General features: G+C 41.8%; 2 protein-coding genes across 2 annotated transcripts; both read right to left on the reverse strand.

Annotated features, from left to right (window-relative positions):
• Positions 1-943: 943 nt before the first annotated feature.
• On the reverse strand, positions 944-2,850 carry trim107 (tripartite motif containing 107). The gene has a single exon (XM_070902989.1). It carries the CDS (start codon positions 2,848-2,850, stop codon positions 1,339-1,341), a length of 1,512 nt encoding a protein of 503 aa, XP_070759090.1. The 3' UTR covers positions 944-1,338.
• A 1,136-nt stretch (positions 2,851-3,986) lies between these two features.
• On the reverse strand, positions 3,987-12,631 carry LOC139282316 (phosphatidate phosphatase LPIN2). The gene is made up of 19 exons (XM_070901943.1): positions 12,431-12,631; positions 12,225-12,320; positions 11,823-12,088; positions 11,393-11,500; positions 11,098-11,209; positions 10,154-10,973; positions 9,969-10,062; positions 9,564-9,745; positions 9,349-9,442; positions 9,116-9,185; positions 8,873-8,965; positions 8,539-8,597; positions 7,778-7,928; positions 7,499-7,647; positions 7,252-7,338; positions 6,681-6,833; positions 6,262-6,376; positions 5,755-5,858; positions 3,987-5,483 (listed from the first exon to the last, which is right to left on the reverse strand). Exons 1-19 carry the CDS (start codon positions 12,620-12,622, stop codon positions 5,333-5,335), a joined length of 3,096 nt encoding a protein of 1,031 aa, XP_070758044.1. The 5' UTR covers positions 12,623-12,631; the 3' UTR covers positions 3,987-5,332.
• Between the last annotated feature and the right edge of the window lie 3,829 nt (positions 12,632-16,460).

Here is a 16,460-nt window from a genome sequence, read left to right on the forward strand (position 1 = left end):
TTATGTTAACACAAATCATTATTTTTGGAAAATTGGTTTATCCATGGAATTTATCTGGTTAATCAGCTCCTCAACTCAATGTCATACGCTGAACTTCTGGACAAGTATGGTATTCCTATTCCTCCCAAAGCATATGCTTTAGTTTTTGATGCAATCCCTTTTGGTGTCGTAATGCTTCTTAGAAACTCAGTAGTATCTGATCTGACTTTACTACCACTGGATCCTGTTGTCACAGGTGTTGGTCGGTTTCTCCTCCAATAATAATTGTAATTTACATGCTTTATTTAAAAAAGAAATAGTCTCTGTTCCAAATGTAGTTCCCTACTGGAATAACCTTACTTCAGACCTGGACTGGAGGAAAATCTGGTGCTTACCTGATTATAAATAAGGTTAAAGAAGTGACTTTTAAAACGATTTATCGTTTTTATCCATCCAAGGTGTTTCTACAAAGACATAAAAAGGACATTGCTCTTTTTGTCAACTGGCTCCATAAGATTTAGGTCGTCTATTTTGGTCTTGTCCTCACTCCTGTATTTTTTGGCAAGATGTCTGTACATTTATTTCCCAATATATCAATTCTGAATCTTCCCTTTCCTATGAAAATGTATTGTTTGGCTTTTTACTTACTCTTCTACCAAAGGAAAAGAAAATATCTATATATCTATGCTGTATATACGTTTTCCAATCATAAACCATCTTTTTTAATTTCTGAAAATGAATTCAAACATTACATCAATCCTATATTCTAAAAATAGGAAAGCTATTAAAACCTTGAATCTATGTACCCTGTATAACATTTCTGTATGAGCTGATTTATGATTTCTATCAGTGTTCTGATCCCCTGGCATTATCTGTTTATGTATGTTCTGTATGTTCACCAAGCTGTTTGTTAATAAAATGTTTTAACAAAAGAGGCAAGCTGTAGCAATGCTACTTTGTTTGTAGCTTTATTTAAATTAAGGCAAATAAAAAACACAGAGTGACTCACAGAGTGAGAATTGCTTTAAATAATAATAATGACATTTATTGACATCATTCTGAGCACTGTATGTGAGCATTGGGTTTCATGCACACTGCAATGTAATTCAGTCACGATGTTTTTTTATGCCTATGTAGACTTGATAGGTAGTCGCATATTATCACACAAGGCATTCAAAGTAATAGGCAAAAGGTGATCAGGAAGTGCCATCAGAATTTTTTGGAACTCTTTGGAACAAGTTGCCTGAGGAATGAGGAAATCAGAATCTCAAGTCTCAAATGTGCTTTTTAAAATATTATTTCTTTCTACTATGCAGCACATTTTCTAAGAATACATAGTTAATAGAAATGTAGTTACGATTATGAATAAATAGTGACACGTGCTTTGGGGTGCCCTGACATCATCCTGTAGGCCAGGTGCACTGGTTCAGTCAGGTTAGCCTTAAATGTGTACACATGAGTCTTCCCGCTGATGGGGCTGATGTTGTAGAAGCTCAGCCTGTGAGTCTTGAAACTCAGCCTAATCTCTAGTCTGCGAGATACCGTGGTCCTCTTCAGCGGCACGTCGTGACTCTGCTCAAAGGCTGTCAGCAGGTTGTTGAACCACATCAGACACCAGGAGCCCCGGCTGCTTTCCAGGGCCGAGGGCAAGCCGCTACGTGCTAGCTTCCCGCTGTAACACACACCAATGATCCACGGAGAACCTTCGAGCTCCACCTCCCAGCAATGATCCCCTTCATAGAAGCTCTGGGTGCTGAGGACCTGGAAGAAGCTGGTGAACCTCTGAGGAGAAGATGGGTAAGGCTGTTTGGCAGCACTGAAAGTCACTGTCTTCAAATCCTCTGAGAGGACGAGGTTTGGGTGGGCTGTTTCTGGGTCAAAGGTCACCTCTGAAGGGTTGAGGGTGTTTCGGAGGGAGCGCTGAATCTCTCCAAATCTTTCCCTCAGCTCAGCATTCATGTTTTCCAGCTTGGGACAGGCTCGTGTGGGGTTGACTTTTGATTCAATGCAGCCTTCCTCTTCTCCCACAGGCTTGGCCATTAACTCCACAATGCATGGTTGCAGAGTCCGAAGCTCTTCACTAAATGCAGTTTCATCCTGTTCAGTCAGAAGAGACTCCGACCTGAGGACAGCTTGTCTCAGCTGCTTCGTCAGCTCAGCAGCTTGACTGACTCGACTGCCCACGCTGGCCTCACCTGGACCTAGCTCCTCTTCAATCAGCTGCATCACCTGTGCACTGTAGCTCTGCGACAAATCTTTCATCTGCTCTAAAAGTTTGGATGCTTTCTCTCTCAGTGCACCACCCGCAGTGGTCACCTCTAACTCCTGCTCCTTCTCTTTCTTCAGCACACTCTCTGCCAGCTCCAACTTGAGGCTCAACTCTGTGACTTGAGAAGCCAGTCTGAATTTAGGTTCATCCATTTCCATCTTGCCTTTGCCACCGCCTTGCTCTATAGATCCAATTTGAAAGCCACCCTTTCCATTACACCCTGAGCTCTCCTCCCGTCTCTCTCCAGCTGTCGCTGTGCCCTGGTGGTTTTTTGTGTTTGGTTCTTCTGTAACAAAGCCACCATCACACTTGACGTCAGAAGAGTGTGTAGCAGTGGCTTTGTAGGTCTCTACGATGGAGCACATTTTGAAGCTTTTCACAAGGGCTTTGGTTCCCTGGTACTCTGCCTGGCACTCAGGGCAGCTGTGTTGGTCCAGGCCTTCTCCCATGGTCTGAAGGCAGGCAAAGCAGTAGATGTGACCACAGGGAAGAGACACTGGCTCAGAGAAGAGCTGCAAGCAGATGGGGCAAGTAAGCTCCAAGGCCAAAGCTTCTGGATGATCCTTTTTAGAAAAGTTTGTTTCAGTCTCACCCCCAGACATGGTGGCAGACGCTGGAAAAACAGACAACCCAGGTTAAGACTTCAGACTCATCATATAAACTTTGCTGACTTATTTCACTCTATTTAACTCTCTATACAATGACTTACTAAATATGTGTAAATGGCACAATGGGAAAAATTACTTAAAAAATAAAGTATAGCCAAGACATGTATAACCCCCCCCCCCCCCCCCGAATGTAAACTACTCCAGATTGCAACACCTCCCAAATTCCCACATAAGACACTGTTAACATGAGTGTCGTGTCCTCAATGTTAGACGCGGCCCTGAATGATATAAACATGTTGTAGGTGTAGGTTACCAATAACAACATGCATGACTAAGCACAGCACAAGGAAAAAGAGTAAAATCACAGGTCAAAATGTACACAAACTAGACCAAGGTTTCATCGAATTATGCCTGTTGTAAATGGAAATTTTTAGTTGCCGGAAAACGTGTCTAATGGCCATGAATGGGAAAGAGCGAGGTCTAACAATGTAGCTCACCGATGTTTGGCGTCTGTTCAGCTGGTTAAGTTTCATTTCCTACGAGCACGATCTCCACGCGGCCAAATCCTCCAGGTTTATGTTCCTGGTTGTTTAATTAATCAAGACTTACAAAGTTAGCCTAATTCTGCTGCGGGGAATAGCTTTGATTTCAATTAATTTGGCTTTGCTTCCTTATAAAATAATTAGGCCTACATTATTATTATTATTATTCAGAAGCAGTAGCAGGCGAAGACGCGTAATTCTTTACAAACAACTTAATACAGACTGTCCATCATTTTTTCAAGAAAAAGACGAAAGCAGAGAAGACTTACCTGTTTGAACAGTACTGTGTTGTGTCGAGACTTCCTGTTCAGTTAAGAGTCAATAAAACGCACTGACGCAGAATCTCTGTACGTCTTTCATAAACACACTGGAGCACGTTGGGAGTTATCTAGCATGTGTCATCTTGATTCCATGCATGTATTTGACAAGCCTTTACCCACCGCCCCACTATCTAATATGGTAAATGACATGCCCTCAGAATACGTATATTAGCAATAAGTAGGACTTTTATGGATATTGAACTTGTGCGTTCTTGCAATTAAGTACAAAAATGAAATAATAGTATATTGAATGTCAGAAAACTGGAGGACAAAGAAAACAGGCAGTTTTATTTTAAGTTCATGTATATTTCTATTACAGTTGGTTTAAAAACAGCAAAATCCTCAGCTCCAATGCATCTCCACACAGTTGGATGACGAAAGATATGCAGAAATAATAAATATAACAGTTTCATTATAGTACAAAGGCACAGTTCCAGGCTAAATCACAACTATAAATTCCCCCTCCAAAGGTCTGTTTGTACATCTCTGGAATAAAAGTCATTGTCAGTCTGACCCAGCTCCACATTCACGTAGCGTACAAACAGTTCTAAACTTGGTAGTGCGGTACCTCAAGGGAAGATGTGTAAAATGTGCATGTTGTAGTTCCACAATGATAATATGCTCAGATCAATTAGCTTCCCATCCAGAGCTCCAATGACTTCTGACTCCGGTGAGTCAAATGAATTCAAATGTAAATCAGAAAACACTTTTGTGCAGAATAATGCTCAACATCGCTCAGGACAAACCCCAGTTATCTCATACTTATTTGGGTCAAACAGACTTTAAAATCATCCAAAGCATCTGAAATACATTCTCACACCATACTTGGTTGCTTGGTACATGTAGCTATAAAAACCCTCCCCACAACGCTAAAGTCCAAAGACACACAATCTTCTTCATCTCCACTGAATGGATAACAGGTTTGTTTTGTAGCAGTTGTGCCTGGGTCCGTTTGAGCTTTGAGTACAAGCGTCAAGCAGTCAAATGAAAAATCAGATCAGCCACAGAAAACAGGAAATAGTAATTAGACAGTTTTGGCGTGTGCAGGATTTATCACTCAATATATTTCTAATACAGTTCAATTTCTATACAAATGTGTTTTTGGTAAGTGTTCAGAGCTGAAATGTGTGACAGTATTAAGCGTTATTGTACCATTACATTGTTTAAATTCATATATTGGAATGACTGATACAGGTACACACAATAACAAAAAACTTAAACAGTCCAAAGGCATATTTGTCCAGTTGTATTCACTGTAGGATTTTCACATAAAAATAGCAAAATATTGTATAAAAAACAGCCACAGTCAGTGTAAGAGCACTGTGATTAAGTGCTGCATAATGTTTCATACACTTATTTTTGAAATGTGGAGCCCATATTATTATCATAGTTTGGCCAGTTTGGCTCTATCTTTGTAAGGCGGGTGCCTCTTTCTGCTACAGAGGCACTACAGTTGGCAGGTCTATCAAAGGCAACATTCAGGCATGCTGGGAAAGTCCTTTGGAAATCTTCTGGAAAAGGAGAGAACAAACACAGGAGTATATGTGCTTATGTGCTTGCCTTTAAGTGTGTGTGTGTGTGGCTTTTGGTAGATGTGGATGTGTGTAAGTGTGTCTACAGTAGTGCATCCAGGTCCAGTTCTGGCAGAGGCTCCCTCCAATAGGAGAAACTGCTGTACTCAGGACAGTCCAAAGCAGAAGACGTGCTGCCCTCGACAGAGAGCATGGGGAAGAAATGTTCCACCAACTCACTGAGGTGGCTGTACCTGAAAAACACACACACAAACAAAGCTGACTCACAAATCCATTAATAAACAGAGGCACACGAGAAATATCAAAGTCTCTCTGTGACAGTGTTTGTATAAGGTCGAATTGTATCATCTTTAATTATTTTTATTTTTATTTTTTGGTTTTCGCTTGTAGCAACAATCCCAGTGAAAATGAGTGTCGTCTTTAAGTTACTAATAATCACTAAAGTCCAAATGTTTCAATGCATAAAAAAGGTGGAGTAGGTGTTTACATCTGGTTCACACTTACGAGGACTTGTTGCCCTTGGTCCTCTCCTGGATGAGCTCTCCTTTTGGGTTGACAGTAAATAACCTGGTATCAGGCACCCCAACCTGCTTATAGGCAAAAGCATCCTGCAAAAGCGAGGGCAGCAAAACAATACAGTTACACAGACGAGCGTCAGTGTCACTTTAACCTTTGCAGTGTCTGTGTGCACTAAAAGCACTGATCCCTAATCATAAATCATTAACCAGTGTTTACTTCACTTCCGTTTCTCACACTTCATTTCTACCTGCTGGAGTATATTACAGGACGTGCACATTAAACTAATACTAGGTAAAAACATTTAAAAACACACACATGGGTGTGTTCTTTGCTTTTTTCCTGACGGGCATGATCTCTTGTGATTGTGTACAAACCCAGAGGCTAAAATCACTGGCAAATATGCAACTTAGCAGCAGGAAAACCTTGAAATGAAAATAGACTTGTTGCTGAAGGCTATTGCTGTATTAAGTGCCAGCCTGCAGCGTTGCTTACGTTAGTCCTGTTGCCGAAGGCCGCGTAGAAGGGCCGTCTCTGTGGGTTGAAGAGGTCCCTGATGTCACTGAGGCAGGCAATTTTAAAAACCTCTGGCTTCTTCTCAATAACCTCTCTGCACAGGTCAGGACAGACAGTTCATAGTCAAACGGGTTATTTGTTACATTTGTTACATACATTTATATATTTCATACAGTGTAGCAGAGTTTTTATATTTATTAGATGTTCAACAGTGGCCACTAGAGGTCAGCAGTACATTGCATTGATTTTCAAATTTCAAGAACAATTTTTCACACACTGTAGAGCTGTGATATTATACACAGTTATATATATTTTTCTATTAATTAAATTAATCAACGCTCTACAAAGGAATTCAACTTAGCTTATCTGTACAGTAGTTCAGTAGTGGTGTCTGTTACCTGTGCAGTGCTGAAAAGAGGCTGCTGGGAGCCAACAGCACAGGGCCTTGAGGGAGGACAGTGCCTTTGTCATTGACCCACTGAAGGTAGTCCTTAGTGATGGCTGCCATACCTATGGCTCGTGCTGAACAATACAGGAACTTATAGCCATTTCTGCAAGGAAAGGAGCAACCATGTTATTAGTTTAACAAAAGGGAATAAGAAAAATGTGGAGTTTTCCCACTTCTGCTTAATTGAGTTGATGTGTAGCATTAAGCTCCCGAATACTTTTATCAATATGCTCAACAACACACGTTACTGCTTCCTGTTTCAAGCACTTCAAACTGAATTCAATCTTTTGTCAATTAACTGAACAGCTGAGCTCGTTTTAAAAGCACAACATAAGACATGAGAAAATGGGGACAAACAGGGAAACATTCGACAGTCAGCTGCAACTAGAATGAGATCAGGATGAAATCATCAGCAGGGGACACATGTTATCTGTTTTTGCTTGTTGTGGTGTGAGTAATGTGTGTGAAAGTTCAGTAAAAAAAAGGAAAAACAATAATAGTAGAAAAACAAAGACACATACTTGTGTATTTTGTGGTAGAGTTTGGCAATGCCTTTGTGTGTCCAGTCTTTTCCAAACTGAGGCAGAATATGACCCAGAGCATCAGACCTGCAGGAGACGGACAGTGAAGACTATTCATAATACTGACACAATGTTCTTTAGTGTATCTTTCATAGTACTCAGTAATCCATATGAACTGCTTTGTATCCAGTAGTCTATTGGACTATCTATACACCATGCTGGGAAAGGAAAACGCAGTTGTTTTTACTTAGTGATGGTGCCGTCTATGTCTGATATGATGACACGGTCGTCCCAGTTCCACAGGTAGATGGCAGCCTCACAGCGACAGGTTCCCTGGTACTGTGTGGTCACACTGAACACCACCTTGTTGGCTCCTTCACGCAGGTTTAAGTGCGCCTGGTTATGACGAAGGAGAGAGAGTTAGCTGGGCATGGAGTGGAGAAAACCACAAGGAAACTGCTCATCCTCTATACATTTATGTGGGTGTATGAATGTATATATGCATGTGTGTGTGTGTATCTCTTACGATCTGTTTTGAGGTTAGACGTAGTGATTTGCGATACATCTGGCTGATACACTGAGTGGCGCTAAGGGTGTCTGCTGATAGGCTGGGAGCAAGGGTGGCTTTTTGGCCGAGGCCCGCTGCTTCATCACTCTCGATGTCATCCAGTGTGGCTCTGGAGAAACAACCCACATCCAATTAGCACCTTGTGTTTGAATCCTATTGAATCGAATTGAAATTTATTGATAATGATCAAATAATGATTTAGTGATTTGTGCATGAACATAAGAACACATTCCACATGGTGATCTGTATCGTTGGTTGGCCTTCAGATATCTTTAGCTTTTATTTTGTCAAACGCTGACATAGCTACGCATAGTTAAGTGTCATGATGATCGCTTTTGAGAATATTTATTGAGTAATGTACTATATGGACAAAGCTTTGGCACACTCTGGTGGCGCAAAGGTAAACTACATGAGAGTTTTAGTTTATGCACAAAATATCTATATGTAATAATAAAAAGTAATTTTGGTGAAAACCTTGGTGTATTTATAGAGTGGTTCATTTATGTGGACTATGACAACCAAATAAACAAAATAAAGATGAATAAAACATAAAAGTAAAAATGAGAGCGCATTATTCTTTCCAGCAATAACTCTGAACGTCCTTAAGAACACTGAAACATTAAAAAGCTGTGGATCAGCAGGACCAGATTCCAACTGAAACGAAGATTTTATCAGGTTTATTGACTTGTGTTGGATAATTTCTTAGTGAGGTCACTTACTTTACTGTGGAAGAAACACTTGCCAGTGGCTCTTCTTGCTCGTCCTTCAAGTTCTTTTGCTGAAAAACAAGGTTACAATGGTGGTTTTTACAAACGGACCATACAGCGACCAGTTGCTTCTGACCTAACCCTTTGATCTCTACCACCCTTCCTCTCTGTCTTCCATGGACAGAGCATAGAAAGACAGCCCTAGCTAGCAAGGCCACACCTGAAAAACCCCTTTTAAACACAATGGATGGATTATTGCAGGTGCAAACGTGTGACATTTCTTTTCTTGCTGGCACACTATCACAACTCAGTGAATAACCATTAACAGGAGTTCCTAAGAATTTACCTGGTTGTTGTCCATGTCTCTTCTCCTCCAGGAGAACCACCAGCGTCCAGACTTTTTGGGCATCTTGTCCTTCACCAGCCGCTCTATCGTACCCTACATAGCACATACAAAAAGAAGGCCATGATTATATTAATCCCATCATCATATTCTCTGGCTAACTAAGACCTTGTGAATCAAGTGAAGTGGACATTAAGGAAGCCGAATTAATTCATATTGAGGTCTATTGTAGAAACAATAAAATACCTTGGGTAGGTTTTTCTGGAATGTCGTCATTGACAAGACCATTGGAGCGGCCACTGCCCAGTTATAATAGCTGTGAAAGATGAAAGCCAGCTGATGAAATATCGTGGACATAAACTTGTTTAAAACGACCATTTAAGAACATCCTTTTAATAAATATACATACAGTCAACATTTTCATAATGCTTATTGTAATTGTATCAGTAAACAAATAAATATCTAATTCCAAATCTCACTTGGAGTTGATGCAGATCACAAGGCTCGGATCCTCAATGATTCCTGGATTGTTGGCAAAATCCTGGTACGTCACAATGTGCTCCATAAACTTTTCTGGATTAACAGCAAAAACAACATGACAGCTGATTTTACTCCACTGGGAGAAACCTGCCCGTTCCTTCATGTACGAGCACATATTGCAGACAGAGAACAACAGCACGGATTCCCTCCCTACCTTTAGTGATTTGGCTGGTGTCGCCCACTTGTCCACAGAGGGACATGCTGACATCCATGTTGTCGGAGGTGGAATCTGACAGGTACTCTGTACCGCTGTCCATGGCTCCGCTGCCCACTGACTGCGGCGACTGGCTGCCTGAGCCCTGCTCTGCCCCGTGCTGAGACGCTCCCTCTGTCTCACTGCAGGGACAACAGACACTCAGTTTTTCCCCAAATAAAGGGCAACACTTCATAGATAGAACAACATGATTATTGGGTTATTGAGTTGTTTCTATGGAAATCAATCATTGTGGGAATTAATGATAAATTAATTTTCATTTTCAAAATGGGTATTTCAGACATAATTATAAATGAGCCACTCATACTGTATTTTGTGAAGAATATCCACTATGTGTCTTTTTACCTCTTGGGGAAGTAGAGGGCCGCCACCTCAGGGTCCAACTTGGTCAGATCATCCAAGTAAATACCTGTTGGTCCTAGATGGTGATTACGTTTACCTGCAACAAAATGACACACAAATGACATTGACATGAACTGAATCATTTTAACGCTAAAATTAGACTTTACAGGCACCTAAAGTATAAACACCTTTCTTCTTGTCCTGTTGCTCCACTTTGGAGGCCTCAGAAGAGTTTGCTGACCCCTCTGCAGCAGTCCAGCTGGTCCCTTCAGCTTTTGGTGGGTCTCTGTTGGTCAGTGAGCCTCCTGCTGACCCTTCAGTTCCACCGTCCTCCTCCCCTCCCTCAGCACAGGGATCTATCCCACTGTCCCCCTCACTGACAGGGGCACTGCTGGTGGAGCCCTGTTCACTGTGCTCCAATAAGGCGCCCTGCTGTTGTGTATTTGATAACTCAGTACTACTTGGACTTGTTGCTGTGACTGTGCAGTCTTCGCTCTCTTTTATGAGTTGTTTTTGCGTGTCCTCTGGTTTGGTCACTACAATCGCACTATTTTTGCTTCCGGGGCTAATTATATCAGTCACAGTGCTAATATGCTCAACACTGATTGTGCTTTCTTTGCCATCAAGAGAATCGGTGCCATTAATTGGATTAGCAGAATAAGAAGATGAGTTCTTCTCTTCCCCCGATGTGGATTCTATCTGTGTCGAGTCCACCTTAGTCTTCACTGATGGTGCACAAGACTTGGAGAGGTCACTGGGGGTGGAATGGGCAATGTGGGAGCCTTTGTCCTTGAATAAAGGGGTGGTTTGCATAGTATGGCGACCTAGGTCTAGGGAGTGGGTCCTGGGTTGTGGCCTGACCACTGTTACACTGCCCACTCTGCCACAGCTGATCACAGGCTCATAGCCCATGTCAAAGGAGTCTTGTCTCTCAATGGTGCGGAAATGGAAACTGCTGGAAGGTGAGATCTGCTGCAACTCCACTGGTGTCCTCTCTGATGGACACAGCTGTGAGGGGGGAGGGCAGAGAGAGCAATTTGAGACCAGGATGTGTCAGAATGACAATGTCAAATCTGCAGCATTACTACAGCACAGGTAGGCTGTAAAAGCACGTCTACATCTGTTGCCATACCATGGGAAAACCTCCCCAGTTCCACTGTATTTGAGGCCCAGAGGACTCTTGAGGTTTAACCAGAAGCTCAGAGTCGCTCTTAGGAGAGGGTGGTCGGCTGTAAAAGACACTGCTGGGAAGGAGAAAGACAAATAGAGAGATAAAGAGAAAAAGGTCAATTAATGTAAATACAGGAGCCACTGAATAAATCAGTAGAGCTTTATCTCTGTCAGCTGAAACTGAGCCTCAGTGAGGCTGCTCAACACAAACAAATGAATAAATCAATGAATTTGTCGTAAAGATTAACCTTCCTCACCTCTCAGAGGGGGACTGCTCTCCGTCTGAGTGTGGATGAGTGTCTCTGGTCTGTGTGCCCCCCAGCTCCCCATTTGGCTCCTCAGACAGCGAGTAGTACACTGATTTACTTTAGGACACGCAAGAAGACATTTTTTAACTACTGTTAACTTTGACGGTATGAACATTGAACCCCATGAGTCCCTGTAAAAAGGCTGCCCGTAAGATAAGATACAAGACAAATCCAGGGTCGCCCCTTAAAGGCTTCAGGCTAATCTGTCATGAAATACATCTTACTAACCATTTTCTAACAAGGTGTTTCCAGCAAGCATTGTAATTTCAGCAGCTCTTTGAAATGATTGTAGATTAAGCTCTTTCCCGTCTGCAGAAAGCTAAGAGCATCTTAAACAGTCAGTTCAACTTACAGTATTTTATCTGTTTTAATCTCTGACCTGGCTCTCAATGGTGTGACGGGCTCCTCTTTAGCAGGACTCTCCTGCCCGGCCTGATCGCTTTCTCTCTCCCTCTCCTTCTCTCTTTCTCTCTCCTCTGATGAGGAGCGGGCCTCTTCTCTCAGGTGAGTATCAGAACGCATGCGCTTGCGGCGGCGTTTCTTCCTGCGGGCGCCAGACCCAGCGATGGAGGATCCCTCAGCGGTCTCCTCGATCTCCTCAGGGAGCTCAAGAGGAATGGGGGAGGTACACAGATGGGCTGGGACCTGGGACCCCAAAAGATTTAGTTAGAAGTTTACAATGAGGAATCAAAGATTACAGACTTCCCAAACTGATGCAATGTTACCAAAGAATAGCGGAAATGGATAATAGCTTCAGCCAAAGATCATCAAATCATCTTACCTCCATGTTTTCATTTTCCTCCACAAAAAAAGCTTCTCCATTGTCACCCAGCTTCATGTGCAAGTCAACTATTTCTCCATTTATCTCAATGTCCACCTAAAATCACAGTGATGCATGTACGTGTCAAAGAATGACCAAAAGCAGAGAGAAAACTGAGAGAACTGTAGTTAATTAAATAATTAAATAAGACAGAGAAAAACACTGACAATTTTCTCCTTGGATCGCAGCACACCCAGCTTGCCGAACCGGACGTGAAAGGGGGAACACTGGAACGATCCATCAGGCTGTCGCACCACAATGACATCGATCCCTCCGGTAAGTGTGGCGGGGTTGAGGCCACGGTACAGCTCCTTCACCGTCACAAACACTGTCTCCGCAAACTGGCCCACAATATTCATGGTTTGGGACTGGAAACAAAAAAACAAGAAGTGAGAACAGTGAGGCCAAGTCATGACAAAGGAAAAAAAGTGTCTGAATTCAGTGTTTTCTCTGGTCTGCAGTTTGATCCTTCATCCTTTTTCACAATGTCAGCAGCACCCAACAACAATGTCATCCATTTATAGTAAATATAAAAGTTATTATAGAATTATAACATGACAATGGTCATCCAATCAACAAAGCTAAAAGGCAGATGACATGGAAGAGATACTATTAAGCATGTGCTGCATTAAGTATATGTTAAAATACTAAATATAGCACATTTGTCTGTCAGCAAACTGAGTTCCTGCGTTATATAACCCACTATGTTGCTAACCGAAGAAAAGATTCACTTATCACAAGAAAGAGTTTTAGGCCAAGTAGTTTCAAACCTTTCCACTAAGGTTAGCTCCAAAAAGAAGAAGGTCCCTTGAATGATCGCAAAGGAGGTATTTCTAATGTTTTGACTAAACCATATTGACCTTTGGAATCAGATCTTGATCATGACTAATGGGCTAAAAGCTCAACGGCTGGGAGGGACGATAAGATCCATTAAAGACACTCATCTAGAGGTTTGTCACTACAACAGGAACTACTGACATTATCTTGGCCTGGTCTGATGATTATGTGAAATGGTTCATTGGGTGGAGTTCCAATGTAGATTGACACTGTGCAAAATATGACGTATTTGGCCACAAATGTCCACACTGTAAGACAAGCGTGAGACCAAAGAGAAGACAAATTCTTGCTAATTTTAAAAAGTTAGTTAATTATAAGTTAGGTAGAGAAAAAATGGTAAATACAATCATTCCCATCATGGATCCTTTTCTCCTCAGCAGGCCAGAACATGTCCAACAACAAGTAGCATTAGTAAGTCGAGAACTTTGCCAAAGGGTACTGAAAACATCACATTTGGCCTAGTTTGGACCTGCATCAACATTGCAGGGCCATCAAAGGAGCTCTTGTGGGATTCAGAAACAAGTATCTCACCTCAGAGCCCCTGTCATGTCTACACAGTGCTTTTATGAAGAAATACTATCATAGTCGATTACCTTGTGACACTATTTTAAATTCAAATTCACCTGAAGGGAATATTTTCATTCTGCAACAAACTGGAGTAATTTGGAGAATTTCCAATTTTAAAAAAGGCAAATTGAAACATGTTAGAGAAATCAATAAATCAGAAATTAAGTTATACCTTTGTGAAAATTATGTTTTGTTTTTGTTGACACAGCTTAGTGACCAATTGATCACGAGAGACAAGATGTGTCAGACTCAACCGAGTCTCAGAATTTCCAATATAGTCTGAACAGCCCAACCAATACCCCAATTTAGATAATGAGTTTGATTATAATATAATCCACTTTCATATTCCTGAGGAAACAGTGTAAGTAAACTTGGGCAGATTCCAAAATCATAAAGAGTGACTCAACACACACCTACAAAATGAGTCGAACCTGTCTATAGCATCATCTGTCCAAAGTCCACATTACCAATCTCATGTCTTACCCACAGCGAAGGATGCAGATGTCCCCTCCCAACCAGGCTGTGTTCCCTTGACCTCCCTTCTGCCATACGACACCACTATAAAGGCTTTTCCCAACACAGGAACTCAGGAACAGTCTTAAGAAACTTTACCACCAGAGGAACCAGTCGACTCCATTCCCCAAGATGCTCGGCTGTCTCTAAAGGCTAGGGCCATTTAACCCCCCCCCCCATATCTGTCTGTAGATGTAAGGCTACATTTTGTTAGCTCTGACAGCTGAGACGCAGCTACAAAAGCTCACACAGTCGATTATAACTGCTAAGCTAAATAGGACTTTCCACTTGATCAGTGGACATCAGAGATGACAGCGCTCTAGTCCTCTCTGGTCTGAGCTAGGACGCAAAAAAATCTATGAGAGAGTCCTAGTATATTCAGTCACACACGATGCTTCCTCTATCTAACACAATTTCACAAGCACATTCACCACCTCCTGTCACACCGAATTCATACTTCCCCACTTGCACTGCACATGACAGCCAGACCAGCAGTTTCTGAAAGGGTTGGACAGGCTATTCAAACACGCTTGGCAGGAAAACGCACACACACAAACTGAGCGACCACACAGTTTCTGGGCTTGACCACAGCTCTCTGGGTCATCAAAGATGAGGGGAATCTCCGGCAGTCATGCTCTACCAACCAGGGAAACTTGGGAGGAGGAACTCAAGCAAATAACTTGCATATTTTGATGGATATCACGGCCTGTGCTGCCCGTGGAAGAAGACACGATAGAAAGGTAGGCCTAAACTGGAAAATAATGTGTAACAAAACGAGAAGTCATTAGAGTTGATGTAAAAAAACGACCCACTCTTGCCTATCATGTGGCTGATCCAACAGCGCATTTGTAAAATATGAGTGTATAGCTCATGGCCTTGCGATGTGAATTGCCTCTCCTATGTCTGTATTTGATCTAGAGTGATACTTGACTGAAACTGCCAGGTCAGCTGTATTTAGAAAGCGGGAAGAACAAAAGCCTGCAGTAGACAATGGTAGTGAGAGACGACAAAATGCAGGGCAGTATAAGGCTGACAGAAGGGAAAGATGAGGGGGTTAATAACTGATGCAGCAACAAGGATCAAATGTTTTCATCTGTAGCAGCGTGCAGTTTCTAATGTATTAAACACATTCCTATACTCATCCCTCATGTGTAAAGTGGCATAATTCCAAGCTTCACTGCCTGTTCTCCTCATTGAGGAATAAAAACGGATAATGTTGACACTAGGGCTGCAACTAACCACTGTTTTCATTACCTATTAATCTGTAGATTCATCTTTCTATTCATTGAATAACATTTTTGTGAATGAAATGTCAAAAAACAGTGAAAGATTCCCCTCAAAAGTTCTGAGAGCCCCATGTGACAGTTTCAAATGTCTTGTTTTGTCTGACCAACGATCCTGAAATATGTTCATTTTTATGTTTTCAAGGGTGAATAAACAACATTCTGACATTTTTGCTTGATTAAACGCCTTGACGCTTAAACGTGTAAAAATGGTTGCTGATTAACTAACTCAACTAATCGACGAAGTGTTTCAGGAGAAGCTGACACACCAGATTTAATCACACAAATGTTTACCCACCAGCCAAGTGTGTGGAGAGATTAATTGTGGCTTTTACTGACCATTGCCTCCGACACAGAGGTTACCTCACCATACTGTGATGTGATTCAGCATGTCTGTCACCTTCTCTTGGCCACTGTTGCATGACAAAAAAACCCTCTAAAATGTCTGTTACATCAGACTTCATGATTACATAATATCTATCACCATCATTGACTCAGACAGCACTGAGAAAGTCAGTCCCTCAGGGTGCACGAGAATTAATTTGGTGAATGAACTCAATGAAAGACAGCATTATCCTACGGGATTCAAAAGAAAAGAAAAAAGCAGATGTAACATATTTCAAAGACATTTTTCCTTATAAGTTACCCATGTATCGCTACATCGCTATCGCTTCTAATGTAAATAATTAGGGATATTTACACCGCAAACAAAAACAACTTCCGCAACGGTTTTACGTACAGTGTCACCGTATGGCGCAATCCAGCGTTGGTCACTGAAACTCTCGACACTTAAAACACTAAAAAACACGTTTTCTTGGCCGTTAATTCAAACGCTTTAAAACTAGAGACACGTCCTATTTATGAAAGAGCCACAGGTACGTGTTCACTGTTCAAAACTTCATCAACGCACACAAACAGTCGCTTTGTTTGACAGGGAATTCAGCGTTGAAACAGCTTTACCACTTGTCTTAAAACGACGTGTTAAGTTACAGCAAGT

This window comes from Enoplosus armatus, chromosome 3 (genome assembly GCF_043641665.1).
Source record: "Enoplosus armatus isolate fEnoArm2 chromosome 3, fEnoArm2.hap1, whole genome shotgun sequence".
Lineage (NCBI taxonomy): Eukaryota > Metazoa > Chordata > Actinopteri > Centrarchiformes > Enoplosidae > Enoplosus > Enoplosus armatus.